A 19,061-nucleotide genomic window follows, 5' to 3' on the forward strand; every position below is an offset into this window, starting at 1 on the left:
TGATTTGGGCACTATAAGACATGGAGAACACCAAGGACTGGAACTTGGGACAGCTAAACTATGTTCAAGTAAATACAGTGTTTCTTGTCTCATAAGTTCCCTCTTAACTGGATTTACCCGATAAGCATTTTGTTTAATAGGCGCATGTGAACTAACATCAATGTCATGCGTTAACACTTGTGTCATCGAAGGAAAATCACCGAACAAGGTTTGATAACTCTGAATCAAGGTTCTAATATCAGCTTGATTAGAAACTGATAAGTGAGATAACTTAGAAGAAAGATTCGACAAGGTTTCTGAGTTAGACAAACGGGCAGTAGTGAAAGCGGCGCTACTCATCATCAAATCATCACTTTCTGGAGAGTATTCTGCAAGGGACTCCACTGCTGGTGCAACAGTGACAACAGGAGACTTCTTCACAGAATCATGCCGGGTCACATATGTTTTAAGCATATTGACATGACAAACCCGTGACTTCTTCCTACGCTCAGGAGTGGAAACAACATAGTTAGTATCACTCAATTTTTCGCTAATTTCATAGGGACCCGTGAATTTAGCTCTCAGTACTGCACCAGGCACAGGTAGTAAGACTAAAACTTTATCTCCGACACAAAATGAACGTTGGACAGCTTTTTGATCATAACGACACTTCATGTGGTCTTGTGCCGAGTCAAGCGATCGTTTTGCCAGCTTCCACATCTCGTGTAGCCTTTCGCGAAAAGAACTGACATATTCTGGGACATTTTTCACGGGGGCTTGGAGAGTAGGAGACAAAAACTGCTCCTGCAAAATTTTCAAAGGACCACGCACCGTGTGTCCAAAGATCAGCTCTGACGGACTAAATCCGAGCGACGCTTGAGTTGTAGTTCGAATGGCAAACAACAAAAGGGGAATTTCCTCATCCCATTCCTTTGGTTGTTCAACGCAAAAGGTTCGGAGCATAGACTTAAGTGTTTGGTGAAACCTTTCAAGAGCACCTTGCGACTGTGGATGAAATGCACTAGATACCTGATGCCTGATGTTCAACTTTTTTATTGCCTTAGCAAACACTTTAGACATGAAGTTGGTTCCTTGGTCCGACTGAATACATTTAGGTACCCCAAAAGTCGTAAAGAATTTAATAATTGCCTTAACAACTGCATGAGCTTTAAGTGAACGGAGAGGAATCGCCTCAGGATATCTAGTCGATGCACACATTAAAGTTAACAGATACAAATTTCCGGATTTTGTTTTAGGCAATGGCCCAACACAGTCGATTATAATCCGCTCAAACGGTTCACCAATCACTGGTATCGGTTTCAATGGGGCTGGGGGAATCACCTGGTTGGGCTTGCCAGCCATTTGACAGGCATGGCACGATTTACAGAATTTTGCCACGTCCGATTTCATTGATGGCCAAAAGAAATACTTCAATAGATAATCATAGGTCTTTCGAATACCTAGGTGGCCGGACAGTTCATGGTCATGTGCCACACTCAACACCTGTTCTCTAAAAGTTCCTGGAATCACCACCTGAAAAACAGTGCCCCAGTCATCTCTGACACGATTTGGTGACCACTTTCGCATCAGCACGCCTTCTTCAACAAAATAGGCAACGGGGTGTTCTGGCAAAACGGACTGCTCGACAGCTGCTGCAAAACAGTGAGAAAGAGTTTGATCGGTACATTGTGCCTCAATTAACGTAGACCGCTCACACGGTAAATCAACTTTAGGAATTGCGTACATTTCCAGCTCTACTACATCAGATTCCTCGGAATTACCCTGACTCAAAAAGGTTTCCGACAGGTCAACAGTGTCTTTACACTTTTGAGCCTGTGCTCGGGTTACTACACACGTGCTAAACACATTCGGAAATTCTTCCTGCAAATCATCATAATCATCGTACGCAACCGGAACATCTACCACTTCTGGTAAACAGAAAACTTTGTCACCCGCCAAGTCATTTCCTAATATGAGCGATACACCTTTAACTGGTAACTCTGCACGCACAGCCAGTTTAACTTTCCCAGACACAATACCAGAGCGCATATGTACATGGTGCAGAGGAACTCTAACAACTGACAAACCAAGACCTTGCAGCAATACACTCGAACCGCAGCTTGACTGCTCTGAAAACGGTAACACACTTTCTAAGATTAAGGATTGGCTCGCACCAGTATCACGAAGGATATGAACATTTCTCATTTCCGAGTCTTCCGTAAGTGACACAACACCGTCAACAATAAACGGCTCAAACCCTGCGTCAGTATCTGCTGACCCAATAGTAACTAGAGAACGTTCAACCAAAGCAACGCCCTTCGGCGCGTATGTTTTCCTGCCCGCTTTACGCTTGAGAGAGGGACAGACAGCGATGAGATGTCCCACTTCATGACAGTAAAAACACTCACGAATTTCATCATTAACAGCCCCTAACGCCTTCTTTGATACAGCTGTGGTATCTTTAGGACTAACGTTACGAACACGATCGGAAACATTTCGTCTCGTGGGAGACGAATACACGACTCTATGAGTCAGCACAAACTCATCCGCAAACACCGCTGCTTCGGAAAGAAAAGAAACTTTCTGCTCATTTAGGTAAATCACGATTTTCTCAGGAAGACAATTCTTAAATTCTTCCAACAGCATCAATTCTTTTAACTGCTCAAACGTAGTAACTTTGCTCGCTGCGCACCACTTCTCAAATAAATTTGCTTTATCACGTGCGAATTCTACAAACGTTTGACTAGTGGTTTTCACTTGATGACGAAATCTCTGCCGGTAGGCTTCGGGCACCAACTCATAAGCGCGTAAGACAGCATTCTTCATCTCATCATAATTTAGACTCTGTTCGAGCGTTAAAGCAGAACAGACTTCTTGCGCTTTTCCAACCAATTTACATTGTAACAAAAGTGGCCAGACAGTACGCGGCCATTTCAACGTAGCTGCGATACGCTCAAATACATTAAAATATGTATCAACCTCGCTCTCACGGAACAACGGGACTAAAGCAATTTGTCTACTAATATCAAATTCACTTACTTGAAAAGGCGATTGTGGTGCAGGAACGGTACTCGGAATGGAAGCATCTACAGGAGCTGAAACTGGCACATTCACGCTGGGCGCCCCATCAGCGGGGAAGTGAGCTGGTTGTTGTTGGGCTTTTAGATCCAGATCTAGCTCCTTGAGCCTGATTGCTCGCTGGGTCTCAATTTCAACTGCCCGCACCTGCAACAGCTGATTCTGATACTGTTGTCTACTCAGCTCTATCTCCAGCTCTTTCAATCTGATTGCCAGCAAAGGATCTCTAGGAGACGGAAAATTAGCAGGATCTATGCTAATCAGCTCCGTGGGTTTGGGTTCCTCCGCCCCCTCGCCCCCGGAAGCCGACATGTCAAATGCAACACCTGCTTCACGTTCCTGAGATAAAACCCCCTGCTCGATCAAATGCTTGTGAATCACTCCTTTTATTTCTGCTTTCCTTGCACCACGAATAACCTGAATCTGATACAAATCCGCAATAGCCAGCAAATCATCTTTGCGACCAATATCTAGTTGCTGTACTGATGGCTGAATGGCAAAGTGATCTAATTCGAATTTAGAAGTCATTTCCAATTCCCTCCTCAAAATGAAAACCACTAGAAAAACGCAAACATACAAAGCCAATTTCATTAGTTTTCTCTTCCCTTAAAAAATAGGACGAGCCCCCATTTGTTACGACCGTCTAGGGGTCTGTGTCGTAACTAGAAAAAAAAGTGAAATGAGTCTCACTACCAGAGAGATTAGGAAAAACGTATTTACTTTTATTTACGGGCAAAAGGAAACAAATTCCAACTTCAGAGGATGACAAGGCCAAAATAATAAACAAAACCCCCCTTCGTGTTAGATAAACTAAATTCCTAAACCAAAAGAAAAGAAAATGAAATACACAATCCTTCCCTAACTCCCTAAATAAAAAACAGAGTGCAAAATATGTACATCAAAAGAAATGGCGTCAAACCTCCTACAGCCCTTAATACGTTGACAGTACAAATCACCCAATATTTACATAAGGTAATTTAGACAATACAGATTCATATCAATAGCAGGACATAGCATTAAACAAACTCTTTCTCTCTGGCAAGATACTCGATCCCACGAAGAGCGAATTAAAAGGCAGCGACGCAAGCACGCGGTGGCACAAAGGGCCTCTGGAAGGTGTTTGGGGTGGTCCTTTTATTCTGGTTGGTTGTGGAGACGAACCAATCGCCGCGTCCGGTGAATTATCTGGAGGAACACCCATCTGAAAAGCAAGCAAAATACCCAGAAGGGACACCAGAGGGCAAAATAACACACAAACTCCTAACAATATATATATATATATATATATATATATATATATATATATATATATATATATATTCTTTTGCAGGAACAGATGCAACACCATGCACGAAAATGGGGAAAATAACTGGTTCTTCTTTTATTACTTGTCAGCATCTGCCCTTCATAGGGCCCTATAAGTGTGAGGGCAGATCGGCAGATGAGTTGACAACACTGAAGCAGTGTTGAAGTTAATGAGATAATTAAGTGATTAATTAAGTGATGATTGAGCATTATTGAAGATACCTGATGTTAATAAGCAGAATCACTGAAGGAAAGAGAAACAAGAACAGAAAAAAGAGAAACACAAGAACTACTGACTTTGAGCCACTTACACATTATTTATAAAGCACATTTGTTGTGGAAAGAGAAATTATGAACTGAACTCAAAGACAAGCTCGTTCAGAATCAGTTACATATAGCAGGTCGGCTGACTCGATTTCCTTCTCATTCATTCCTGTAGCGTCACAGTGCATTTCCCTGTTGAAGCCCAGCTTCCATTGACTTCAATGGGGCTGTTTCGAACAGTTTTTTTCAGCGCTTCGAAACTAGATGGTCATTGGATAAATGCTGCAATTATGTCCCGCCCATGGAAGCTCAGCTTCTCTGGGGGTGAACGGGGAAGTGGGCTGGCCTGGACTCCGGGCTTCCGCGTGATGATTGGAGGGTCTGTCGAAAGGCTGGGTCTCCTTTTGATTGACAGCGATTTCATACAATAAAAAGTCGCTGATTTTGAAGCTGTTCGAGCTCAGTCCCATCGCGGATTTTTCAAAGACAATAAACTGCTGCAACCTATTTCTTGGTATTTGCTTGTCGAAATTGCTAACCAATTTTTATAATACATTTCACACAATTATACCTTTATTATATTATTGCTTATTATATATTTTTATATTATTTATATTATCAAAAATAATTATTAAAATAATAAAAAAATATCTTATTATTATTTGCATTATTATTATACTTTATTATATTATTATTTATACCTTTATTATATTATTACATACATTTTTCACAGAGCATTTTCTTGAAAAGGAATGTAGAATTTACGTATAAATAAATGAATAATTTGTATGATGTAGGCCGAAAATGAGCTTCCCCTCTTTGAAAGACCAGCAGCCGCCACTGCCATGGATTTGTTTAGTTTATAATACGTTTTATTTTTAACTTAAACAAATGCAACATATAACATTCAAAACTCATCGGCTAAGACTGCATTTGAAGAAAAATAAACACAACAGTTTTCCCTCACGCATTCCAGCCACGGGTAGTCATTTTTCCATTCAATTATATTTTTGTGCTCTTTTTTTTTCGCCGGCTGCTCGGAGGTAGTCATTTTTACATTTCCCGCTGTTGTCACTTGTCGTCATCGTTGCTACGATACGTGACTCACAATGACTGAAACGACCAATTAAAAGGGCATTCTCTGATGATGTTCCAAGATGTTAAAAATGTAATACTTGATTAGCTGGTTCAGGTGTGTTTGATTAGGGTCCCAGATAGATAGATAGATGTTAATGTGTAAATTTGACTCAACATCACTTTTGCTCCTACAATTAATGCAGATTTTTTTATTTAAGATTTCATCCAAAAATCAATGGTAATGGCACTGAATCATTGTTACAATATGATGTTGGTTCAACATCATGTTTGCACTCTCAGAAAATGAAACACAACACTTAAAGCCACACAGCCTGAAATCAACTGGAAATAAGACAACAAATCTCTCAAGATCTCAACAGAAGGTCTTTTTGACAACTAACAGAGGTTTAGATGTTGATGTTTTATTGAAAATGTTTGGTCACCATTATGGTGATCAGTGTTTCCTTTAGTTGGACAGTTTGACTCTTGGCTTTTATGTGAGTGTGTGATCTTTGCAACAGTGTGCACTGAAATACATATATTTTTTTGCAAAGAAAGCCAGAAACAAAGATAATCAGTTGAAATAGTTTTTAGCATCATAATTCACTAATTTAACACTAACCAAAAGTGGTAATTTGTTTTTAAAAAGTTACATTCACAACAGTGGCGGAGCCAGAGGGGGGTCCGGGGTGGCACTGGACACCCCTGACATGCGATTGGCCACCCCGGGTGCCACCCCAAAATTTTATTTGCTACTGGCAGTTGCTGATGCTGATTTAAAAAAAAAAAAAAAAATTACATTCGCCGGCAGCGTGGCGCGCGCGCAGTTTTCAAACGGACGAGCAGAGGACGAGAGATGGTTGCAAGATACCGAACTTCACCGAATAAGAAAACATCATATTTGAAGTAAGTTTTTAAGGTTTAGCATCAGGGTGGTTTGCTCCGAATAGCCTACATTAGGCCTAATACACGCATATGCAGTACCTTGCCGTGTGTACGTTACAGTCTACAAATGTTCTAGCTAATGTGAGGATAGGAGATCAAAACGCAGGCAAAGAAGAGCAGAAACAAGTGATATAATGCGATCACTATAGGATTATGAAGCTTTATGGGTGTAGGGTGTTGATGGACTCGATCTACTGTGTTTTGATCATCATTATGAATCTGATCTAGATGTAGTCTTTGATAAAAATGCGATTTTCTCAGCTTTTTGCTCATGTTGCTTTTTATGAAACTTGCCAACATTCAAGTGTTGATAAAAAAAGACGCACAAAGCTAGAATAAAACAATTTTTTGTCTGTTCATTCTTTTGGTATGTTCAGATATTCATACAACAAAATATTCTGGGGTGCCATGAAATTGTGAAAATTACCAAAAACACCTTTTTTTTTATAGGCTACTGCGAGAAAGTGTTAAGTTAAGATAAAAATGTTGGTAATTGGATGATGATTAGAATATAAATATGATTGGAATCATATTTTAAATTTGTCATATTTTTGAACAGGGTCAATTAAACATGAAAAGAAAGGGAGAGATATCAGAGTACTTTTTAAATAAGCACAAACATAGTCCAGTCATTTTATGAAAAAAGGTTGAACAAATTGCAACAGAAGCAAACTCAAATAATTTTGTATCCTCAATATGTCCTGAGTAAGGAAAAAAAGTCTAGAAGAATCCCATTAGGGGAAAGTTTCGAAAACTGTTTCTGGGGATTCACTTTTTATTTTACCTTTTGTCCTTTGCATTCTCCTTACCATTGTCTCCTGTTCTTCCCTCAGACTCGTCCCCCAGAAACAGTCCCACAGACCCAGTCCCAAACCCAATCTCTTGCTTCTGTTGAGTTTGCTTCTGTTGCAATTTGTTCAAGGTTGACCCCCATTTTGGCTTAAAATGACTAACAGGCAGATCAGGTGCAAACAGACCCCAGCCCTTGCATCACCACTGGCTAGTCAGAGTCAGTGTGGTCAGACTTCAGGACCAGCAACAGGTCAGAGCATCTACCAGACACAGGCAGTCAATCACATACCCAATTCAGGAATTTAAGTTGAGATGATTTTGCCAGATTAAAAGGATAGTTCACCCAAAAATGAACACAAAAAAAAATTATATTTAGAAAGAATAATTATAAATTATTATAAAGAAAGAATTATGTTGTATTAAATCTTCCTAGGATAAGATTTTATATTGATGGGCAATACAATTGTTTACATTTTTCAAGTACAATTAAAAAAACTGTTAAAGTTTTTTTGTAAATAAACGCAGCAGTACATAACAGACACATGCTACGGTATCTTATCTCCTTGGTGCTTAAGCTTTGTTTTCTGCAAATATTTTGGATGTTCAACACTTATAGACACAAACAGAGTGACCCAATTCCTTCCATAAGCTTTTCCACTGTGTGTGTGTGTGTGTACTGTGTACCCCCGAAAGTAGCAGTGGCCACCCCCTGGCCACCCCATGTATAAAACTCTAGTTCCGCTACTGATTCACAAACAATACTTACTTGCCACAGATCAGAGAATCTGAATTTTGATTTTTAAAATACATTAAAAGAAAAATATATTTAGATACACATCAAGAATCAGCATATGGATCTCAACAATGGTGATATGCTGCAATGCATGTTGGGAGCCACCATAATATAAAACCAGCATGCATTGTCATGCATGTCACCATTGCTGAGATTCGTATGCTGATTCTTGATGTCTGTGTGTCTAAAGACTAAAAATAATTCCTACTATTATATGTATTTAAAAATCAAAATTCTGAACATGATCTGTTGCAAGAAAACTATATCCACTTTTATTGAGGTGGAAAATTAGTAAACTATTCTGGTTCTAATTATGCTGAAAATGCTAATTATTCTTGTTTCTTGCAACAAATTATGTTTTGGTAAAAACTGCTGCAAAGACCAGAAACACGCATAAAAGCCAAGAGTCAAACTGTCCAACTAAAGCAAACACTGATCACAACAATGGTGACCAAACATTTTAAAACATCAGCTACTACACCTCTGTTAAAAAATAAATAAATAAATAATAATAATAATAATAAAAAAACTTCTGCTTAGATCTTGAGAGATGTATTGTCTTTTTTTATTTGCAGTTGATTTCAGGCTGTGTGGCTTTAAGTCGTTTGTAATGGTTGTGTTTCATTTTCTGAGAGTGCAAGAACCAACAGTGTTGAACCAACATCACATTGTAACACTGACTCAATGTCATCACCATTGATTTATGGATGAAAAAAAAAAAAAAAAAAAAAAACATTAATTGCTGGAGATTTGAAAGAGATGTTGATTCAGTACAGTTAACATTGACACATTAACATTATTTTGATGGTTGCTTGCTTTCTGGGACCCTCATCAAACACACCTGAAGCAGCTAATCACTGTCTTCAGGATTACTAGAAAGATACAGACAGGAGAGTTTATCAGGGTTGGAGCTAAACTCTGCAGGACAGTGGCCCTCCAGGACCGCAGTTGCCCATCCCTGGTCTAAAATATGTTCCTTAAACACGTGTGTCCATGCAATCTATAGTCTAACTCATGCATTTTAAACTTAATAAGATAATACAACTGATTATGAATATTAATAAAGAATAATAATACAGATACATAATATTAAATAATGAAATTATATTAAAAGATTAAATTTTAAGTCTTAAACAACATTTTTAGGTCGGGAACTTTAGTCTGGACTTGGTCTGTTGTGGAGCAACTATGCCCGAACCAGAGCTGCTCGGACCAATCAAATTGTCAGGGCGGGCTTTGTTTATGTTTATTCTTTGTTTATGAAACATCATAGATTCTGCCATTGCATCTGTTATAGAAGATATCGACAGCACATTCATTTTAAAAGAGGAACAGAGAACCACGATCAAGACATTTGTCGATCGGAAAGATGAATGAAGAACATACGTCACTTACTCAGTCGCTCTGATTGGATGTAGGTCTATCCAATTGAGTGCAGAGGCATTTTCTCTCCTGGTTCGGTTGAAACACGCCCCATAATCACAGCCCAATGGAGCAGTTTCAGACTCACATTCTGACTAGAGTCTGAGTACGACGACGTCAGGCTAATTAAATGTACTTTTACTTAAGTAAATTAAAAAAACTGAAGTAATGTTTTATTGGGTATCTAATCAAGTACATGATTTGTGAGCTTCGTCCACCATTTCCACTTCAGACCAATGACTTGATAACAAACGAAATACATGATAACAAACAGAATGAGAAGGTATTAACATGAACACATCAGAAGTGTGTGATATCAATATCCATAATATAAGAACATACAGTAAATTATAAAATGAAACGGACATCATGAAAGCAGTTTATATATGATTAAATGAGCTTACAGGGTTTTAAAAGGCAGGAATCTTAATGATTTTGCAATTTTATGCCATAAAATATTAAAAGTAAATGCATGACAAGATAAGACGAACCCTTTTATTCACAAAGAACTTTCATCTGCTCTGAGCATGGGATATCATTCCAGTTTAACAGGTCGAGTTGTGGATTCATTATAACACAGTCCTCATTTCCACCACTGTTAGTTGGCTCACCTTTCTTCCAAAACCTGAATAAAATGTATTAGATTTTCAGTTATTCACAACCCCAAATTCATTAGTCAACAATACTCAAGAATAAACTAAAGTAGTACAGAAAGAAGACTAAAAGAACAGAGATGAAGAGATGTGTTCTAATATTGGAAGTATTGTGTATTCAGCTGTTTTCTGAAGGTTGTGATCGTCTCTTTTTTAAAATGAGACTGAAAAAAAAATACTCTGTGTTTTTTGTGAATGTTTCAGCACTTACCCTTTATTCAGTTTTGAACCATCCAGCCATGTCATGTTGCCCTCACTCTCTGTGTCAGACAAACCAATCCACACAGACAAACCTATCCTCTCCACGACAAATGAAGATACAAGCATCTGTGTGTGAATAAAAACATGACCAGTCAACACTTTGCTCTCACACTGATCTCACCATGTGGTCACAACGTTGTCATTCTGAGTTCACAGTGAGCTAAAAGTGTAACTCACAGCGCACTCACTGTGTGCTCATACAATGATCTCAATGAGCTCATCCCAGCTAGAAATGTTATTGTTCTATGAATGTTTTGAGAGCATTATGACTTTTACTTGCCCAGTCAACACTTTAATCTAACAGTGATCTCACCATGTGGGCAAAAAGTCATCAATGTGAGTCACAGTGAGCTAAAAGTGTAACTCTAAAAGTGTAACTCACAGCGCACTCTCTGTGGCCACAATATGAGCTCATCCCAGATAGAAATGTTGTTGTTCCATCAATGTTGTTATGTTCTTGTAATGGTTTCTGTAGATAATTTTATTTTTGGTTCCAGAATGTTCTCCTAAAGCAAGGATAACACTCTCTAAAAACATTTTAAACATGTTTAGTGATAACATTGATAGAAACATTATCCCCTAACATTCTTATAAAGTTTTAGCGGGAAGTTTTCCAGCAGACACAGAACTGAACCTCTTAAAAGAGGTTGACCCCTTCAGTGAGACAAACACAAACCTCAAGAATAAAATATTTGTATCATTGTAACAGTGAAATTTCTCTCACAGTTTTCCATATCCAAAGAGGGATGGAGTTAACAATTCCATGTCTAGTAATGCTACGATCCACTAGAGGGCGCTCGTTAGATCACAGGGTTTGTATATAAGGTGAGCACTTGCCTGAAGAAATAGTTCAGTTGGGGTAGAGAGAACACATGGTTTTTATGGCTACCTTGAACTGGTTATTAAAAAGTCCTAGTTGGTAAACTTTGGGTTTTAAGCTCGACATGTGAATATATCTAAATATTGTCTTCCTTCTTATTTTAGAATGTGGGAGGAATACCTATGTTTGTTTTTGGTATTTTCTATTTTTTAGAAGGACTTTTCCTTTTTCATCACTTTGTTGCCTTTGGTGCAGTGGTCTCAAACCGGTTCCATGGAGGGCCTAGTGTATGCAGGTTTTCTCTTTTACCTTGAACCAAACTGATTGAGTAGGTCACTAATTGGTTAAGATCTCCCCTCACCTGGTAGTCTAGGTCTTAATTGGGCACTAATTGAAGGAAAGACCAAAAACCTGCATACACTAGGCCCTCCGTGGAACCGGTTTGAGAACTCTGCTTTGGTGAGTTTGGATCAGAGTTGTATAGTCCAGGGGTCAGAAAGTAGAAGTCCTGCCATATGTTTATTCCACCCATGAACTCTGTCAGCTGATTTCTATCTCCTGGCTGAAAAACTGCTAATTAGCAAATCCAGGTGATTGGAACAAAATTCTGAGCCTGACTTTTACTTTCTGAACCTGGACTTTACACCTCTGGAGAGAACAGAAAAAAGAGACGAGCAGAAACACAAGAACTACAACTGACTTCAGACACAGTCTTAGATGAAATCCACTGAAGAGAAAAGAAGACATTAAATCTGTGAAGATCTCAGCAGAGGAGGATTAAACAACTCCACAAACAGCATTACCAGCTTCACTTATTACTAACCAGACTGACTTTATTTCTGTTAGAACTCCTAATTGAGATGTGTGTAATTTGAAGTTACCATAACAGTGATTAGCATTTCCATTAGTTGGGCTCTTAACTCTTATTATGTTGCTTGTCTTTTATGGCTGCTGTGACAGTGTGTTTGTTAAACACATTTGCAGCAAAGAAAGCTCAGTTTAATCAGGGCAGGTGATGTTGGTTACCTGTTGATGGCTTTTTAATCATGATGTTATTGCCTGAATCACTGATATAATTTGTGTAATACAATTGTTTTGCTCAATTAATATATCAATATCATAAGCCCTGTGTTGCTGCAGCATGAGATCAAGCAGTATTATACCTATCAGTTAAAATATTTTAACAAACATGAGAACAAAAAATTTACCTTCTGTGTGACACACACACTTATCAACAATCAGCGTATGAATCTCAACAATGGTGACAATCAAAAATATTCAGATAAACTGATCAACTCTGAACATTACAAAAAAGCTACTAAATGTCACTACAAAAACAACAGCAAAAAATAAAAGCAAATATTTAAAATTAAACAAAATAATAGGACAATTCAGCTGCATAATTTATTCATGTTGCAATGCGTGCTGGGAGTTTTGTACTATGCTGGTACCCAGCATGCATTGCAGCAAGGTACTTTTGATTGTCACCATTGTTGAGATTAATACGCTGATTATTGATGTTTGTCATAGTAGATTTAGCTTTAGCACTCAAGTTTATAAAATTCTTTTAACTGATTCCTATATTACTTCTGTATCACATACTGCAATAACTCAGGATTTGTGAAGTGAAAATATTAATGGAACACAATTGTTAGATTTGAAAAGCATCAGTGGAGCACGATACTTCATGATGATTATAAAACCATCAACAGGTAACCAACATCACCTGCCCTAATTAAACTGAGCTTTCTTTGCTGCTGCAAATGTGTTTAACAAACACACTGTCACAGCAGCCAGAAAACACAAAAGATATAATCAGAGTTTAGAGCCCAACTAATGGAAATGCTAATCACTGTTATGGTAACTTCAAATTAAACACATCTCAATAAGGAGTTCTAACAGAAATAAAGTCAGTCTGGTTAGTAATAAGTGAAGCTGGTAATGCTGTTTGTGGAGATGTTTAATCCTCCTCTGCTGAGATCTTCAGAGATTTACTTTACACCTCTGTTCTTTTCTCTTCAGTGGATTTCATCTAAGACTGTGGCTGAAGTCAGTTGTAGTTCTTGTGTTTCTGCTCGTCTCTTTTTCTGTTCTCTCCAGAGGTGTAAAGTCCAGGTTCAGAAAGTAAAAGTCCTGCTCAGAATTTTGTTCCAATCACCTGGATTTGCTAATTCAGACAGGAGAGAGAACTAATTAGTGAAATCAGCTGACTGAGTTCATGGGTGGAATAAACTATGGCAGGACTTCTACTTTCTGACCCCTGGACTATACAACTCTGGTTTGGATACATGCCTAAGGTTGGCTGTGTTCAATCGAACTCTGTTCGGTGTAAATTTGCCCTCTCATTGGATTCCTCTAAGGAGTTTTGTTCATCTGTCAGTCTGAATGGTCTACGCCAGTGGTTCTCAACTCCAGTCCTCGGGACCCACTGCTCTACACATTTTGTATGTCTCTTATCTGACACACTCAGTTCAGTTCATGGAGTCTCTCTTAACGAGCTGATGATCTGATTCAGGTGTGTTAAATAAGGGAGACATACACAATGTGCAGAGCAGTGGGTCCCGAGGACTGGAGTTGAGAACCACTGGTCTACTCTAAAGCAGAGCAACCTACACCAGGGGTGTCAAACTCAGTTCCTGGAGGGCCACAACCCTGCAGAGTTTAGCTTCAACCCTAATTAAACACACCTGATCCAGCTAATCAAGGTCTTCAGGATTACTAGAAACTTCCAGGCAGGTGTTTTTGGAGCTGGTTGGAGATAAACTCTGCAGGACAGTGGCCCTCCAGGACTGGAGTTTGACACATGTGACCTACACAGTAAAATCCCCAGTGTTCAATTAACACTGCTCAGTGTTTATATGAGTCCACATGTAGAGTGTTTTAAGTAACTCTGAAGCAGTGTCAAAGTTAATGAGATTAAAAAAAAAAAAAAAAAAAAAAGGAAAGAAAGTTTGTTATTTGTTTTTAGTGGTAAACCCTCATTTGTGTCTAATCTAAAAAGAAAAAAAAATGAAAAGTTACATCATCATTATCAAGTAGCTGACATATTCTGATCACATTTTCTCTTACTGTTCTTGCCATAACAAAAAGTTCCAGCAGCCAGAGAAAAACTAACATCAAGAGTCAAACTGCCCAACTAAAGCAAACACTGATCACCATAATGGTGATATTATGTCCAAACTATTATTTTCCAAACTATAAATCATCAACATCTAAACCTCTGTTAATCTCAATAAGGACTTTGTACACATATGACAGAAGTAAATCTGGTTTGTAATAAGTGAAGCTGGTAATACTGTTTGTGGAGATGTTTAATGATGTTGGAGTCTGACGTTAAACAAATGTTTAGACGTAAACCCTAAAGAGCGGTGTCGGAGTCCACATCCAATAACATTTCTAGCTGGGATGAGCTCATATTGTGGCCATAATATGAGCACACAGTGAGTGCACTGTTAGGTTACACTTTTAGCTCACTGTGACTCATATTGTGATCATATGGAGAGATCACTGCGAGATCAATGTGTTGACTGGGGAATAAGTGTGATTCCTCTCATTCATTAACAGACACTCACCCTTACAAACTCACCTGCTTCTCTTCACTCTTGATAATGACCAGATCTCCACCATTATCTCTGCAAAACTGTCTGCTGTCAGACCAGTTCTTATTTCCCATGGTGGTGAAAAACCCATCTAAAGCAATCAAAGTTCCTAAAAGATACACACACACTTTATAAAACAGCAAGGATAAAGAAAACTAGGAAAAGACACTACTGACACTGAAATGGATTCGTATTAACCATGTTTGAAAGTTGTCTTCTCTAGTTGATCACTCAAAGATGCAACTTTGCTATCAACATCCAGTGTAATTACCACTTATGCAGTATCTAATTTGACCAGCTGCCTTCTTGTAATTCTTCATCTCTTCTCTCTCTGCTGTGATCATGAAGTGCTGCAGCATGATGATGATCATTAGAACAAAACAAACAAGCCAGAGACTCACGGTTATCAGCACCAAACATCTGCTTCCTCCTGCCAAACACACAGATATCTGTTAATAACTATTCACTTCTTAATCATTGCTTAATGAGCCCATTGTTTCTGCCAGTTCAGTATGATCTTGAACGGAACATTTCTGAAGACATTACTTGGACAGTGTCTCCTCTGATGTGACCCTGATCTGGCCCACATGCAGTGTGGAATGATGGCACTTGGGCAGACCGCTCCTGTTTGCCAGATCTGGGCCACAAGCAGGCCATAGCAGTGTCACATGTCAGCCAAGAGCAAAGAAATAAACCATAACTGGACCTTATCTGAGCCACAAAGTCTGTGTAAATTAAATATGGAGTCATCTCAGCCTTAATAAGCCTGTTAACAAAAAGAATCACTGAAGGAAAGAAGAGAACAGAAAAAGAGACGAGCAGAAACACAAGAACTACAACTGACTTCAGACACAGTCTCAGATGAAATCAACTGAAGAGAAAAGAAGACATTAAATCTGTGAAGATCTCAGCAGAGGAGGATTAAACAACTCCACAAACAGCATTACCAGCTTCACTTATTACTAACTTTAGACTTTATTTTTTGTCAGACGTCTACACAAATTTTTATTGAGAATAAACAGTGGTTTAACTCTAATGTGTTTCATTTGAAGTCACAATAACAGTGATTTGTGTTTCCATTAGTTGGGCTCTTAACTCTGATTATAAATTCTAAAGCCAAGATCTGTCCTCTAGTGCTCTCTTCCACTAGTGGCGGCTGCCTGAAATACACACATTTTCCATCTTACTAATTGGAGCATACCATTTTTAAGATTAACTCTTGCCTCATGTGACCAACAACTATATAGACAAGATGATGTGCTCTCTTTAGGGCCACACATACTCAGCTAAAACAGGAAATATGAAACAGCAAACCCCACGTAAGTATGGTAAAATTCATAAGAACAGTAAGAACACAGTTAAAATAGCAATAAAAGACAACTTCAAGGTATCTCCATCCCACAAACATTTTCTGTAAATCTGCTTTAAAACTATATATAACTAATTTAATTTAATTCTTATTAAATAAAAATACTCAACCCTTTGTATGTAAATGAGAGGGCTTTTTTAAAGTCTAAGTTTATATATATATATAGCAAACATCTGAAATTGCTATTTGTTAAAAATATGCTAACAAGAATATATGCTAAAGGAGCCTGGTTTCTCTCAAGGTTTTTTTTTTTTCTCCATATCTGTCCCTGATGGAGTTTTGGTTCTTTAGCACTGTCGCATTTTTTGCCTTTGTCTTTTGGCTTGCTTAGTCGGGGACATTTAATATAATATTCAACAATATTGTTGATCTGCCTGAATTGACACCATTATATGAGAACTGAACTGAGCTGGACGATGACATCACGATTTTCTCCAGAGCATATATATATATATATATACACATACACATACACACATACATACATACATACATATGAACTAAATATTTTTTACAACTAAAATGAGTCATCACTGTATTTATTTAAGCTGGACTGTGACGCTGTTTTCTTCTGGAAACAAACTGAAAGCTGCTTTGAAACAATATGTGTTGTAAAAAGTGCTGTATAAATAAAGCTGACTTGACACTTGACAACAGGAAAATTATTCTGATAATACATTTCATGTAAATGCAAAACTGTAGACACATTTATCACATAATTAATGAAATTGTAAAATTTCTCATCTCTTCAAACACCATTTGAACTTTCTGCTTACTTTGCTTTTGAGCTTTTCCTTCATCCTCGCTGTGACTCTGTGTTTGAGGTCCAGATGTGTTATTAATATTTCTGAAGGCCTCTGATTCCATGTTGTGCTCTAACTGAACGTCTTGCAGGATGTCTTCACAGAGGAGTTGTGGTTAAATGAAAAGTACATGGTTTTTACACTGCACATAACACAGGAAAGGGTTTTTAGCTCAGACACAGAAACACCGCAAACATAAAAGCAACAAGAGCAATCTTACACCATCCAAACAGAGTTGTACAGCGTAAAACAGGCCTAAATGTACAAAAATAAGAAAATAAGAATAAAATAACAAATTGCAAATTATAGAACCAATAAATGCAATAATAAAGAGAGAAATCTAATAAAAATGTTTTTTCAGGTGGGTCTAACTGTAGAATTCAGGTAAGAAATAATACAGAAATTAAAGTGATCAATTGTAAAATAATACTGGATATACTTCATTGTAAAAAATTTAAAATTAAATACTCACAACATACCTTGACTTTCTCAACTATTCATGAGCCATTTAAAAAATCTCATTCTCAGCACGCAAGTTCATTTCTCTTATAAAGAACTGTATGAAAGAATTTATGTTTGCTGCTCCAACCCTATCTCACAGCAAACTCGTACTAATGCGCACAAATTAGCCAAGTGGCTAAATCATACGAAATTATACAATTTGTCCATCGCATTTAACACACCTCTGTAACGGCAAATTTTTACTAATTCATACGAATGGATTAAATCGTACTATATTGTTGTATTTTTATACCGCTGTAACCCCTAAATCATTCTAAAACATTCCCACAATCTGCTGTTATAATCAAACATTGCCCTTACCAGTTGATTAAAGATGATAGATGTTGATTCAGTGTCCTCGGCGAAGCCTCTAACCAGCTCAATCTAGGATTCAGATGCACTGGGTGTTTGCTAATATTAATATATTTCACTATAATAATCATGACATATTGCTAGGGAAAAATCACTCTGAGACTTGTTTAAAAAGTTTTACGAATCACCACCATATGATTTCGTTTTATTTAAAAAGATTCAGAATAATACAAAGGCAAAAAGGAATCCAAAGGCAAAAATAACATAAATGTGTATAAGTCTTCACCCGAAATGCGGCCTGAGAAACCACACACAAAGCCTTTTATACCCCTCTCGTTCTGGCCGTCTTTTAGACTATGGGCTGTCATTATAGTTCAGCCATTCCCTCATACTCATACTGGTCCTGAGTTAACATAAGCTTGCATAAGCACATATTAAACTATCTTTTTTTCTTCCTCACACTTATTTGATGCAGCACATATATAATAGCTTATCTGGTAAGTTTTCCATTAAAGTTGTTGAGACTCTACCCAGTGTTTCACACATTTTCTCTGTCAGAAGCAGATGTTCACAGTTTCTTTCAAAAATGCATAGGGCCTCAATAACTGAAGCACTGTGAAACCACACACACCCACACATTTTGAAAAAAGCAGTCATAACACATTTACAGCAGCCAAACTAAATATACAGTTAAAATTGTAAGGGTCAAGAGCCCAACTAAAGCAGACACTGATCACCATAATAGATCTCCTTCAGTGATTCTGCTTATTAACATCAGGTGTCTTCAATAATGTTCACTCAATTAATCACTGAATTATCTCATTAACTTTAACACTGCTTCAGTGTTAGTTAAAACACTTTATAGATTATATAAACACTGAGCAGTGTTAATTTAACACTGGGGAGTTTGCTGTGTAAACAGCTTCTTGTCAAGAACTGCTATATGCAGCAAATACACGACCAAAAGAGGTAAGTGTGTGCTCCAAACATACAGTACAATACAAAGTTACCAAATATAAGTTAAAGTTACACACAAAATACATTACATACTTTTGCCTGATCCTGTATCCATGCCCAGAGGTGTTAAC

General features: G+C 37.8%; 1 protein-coding gene across 1 annotated transcript; it reads right to left on the reverse strand.

Moving 5' to 3' along the window:
• Positions 1-9,803: 9,803 nt before the first annotated feature.
• On the reverse strand, positions 9,804-17,270 carry LOC311089290 (C-type lectin lectoxin-Thr1-like). The gene is made up of 5 exons (XM_084123863.1): positions 17,134-17,270; positions 15,260-15,418; positions 14,976-15,097; positions 10,520-10,635; positions 9,804-10,280 (listed from the first exon to the last, which is right to left on the reverse strand). The coding sequence occupies exons 1-5, from the start codon at positions 17,222-17,224 to the stop codon at positions 10,151-10,153; spliced, it is 618 nt and encodes a 205-aa protein (XP_083979989.1). The 5' UTR covers positions 17,225-17,270; the 3' UTR covers positions 9,804-10,150.
• Between the last annotated feature and the right edge of the window lie 1,791 nt (positions 17,271-19,061).

This window comes from Abramis brama, assembly GCF_963993115.1.
Source record: "Abramis brama genome assembly, chromosome: 1".
In the NCBI taxonomy this organism is placed as follows: Eukaryota; Metazoa; Chordata; class Actinopteri; order Cypriniformes; family Leuciscidae; genus Abramis; species Abramis brama.

Bases quoted from the DNA above. Each gene is read 5' to 3' on its own strand.
- LOC311089290 (XM_084123863.1), bottom strand. From the start codon at position 17,224: ATGGAATCAGAGGCCTTCAGAAATATTAATAACACATCTGGACCTCAA. The intron at 15,419-17,133 runs GTAAGCAGAAAG...TGTGTTTGGCAG, and splicing joins AGGAAAAGCTCAAAAGCAAA to GAGGAAGCAGATGTTTGGTG. The intron at 10,281-10,519 runs GTAAGTGCTGAA...CATTTTATTCAG, and splicing joins GGTTCAAAACTGAATAAAGG to GTTTTGGAAGAAAGGTGAGC.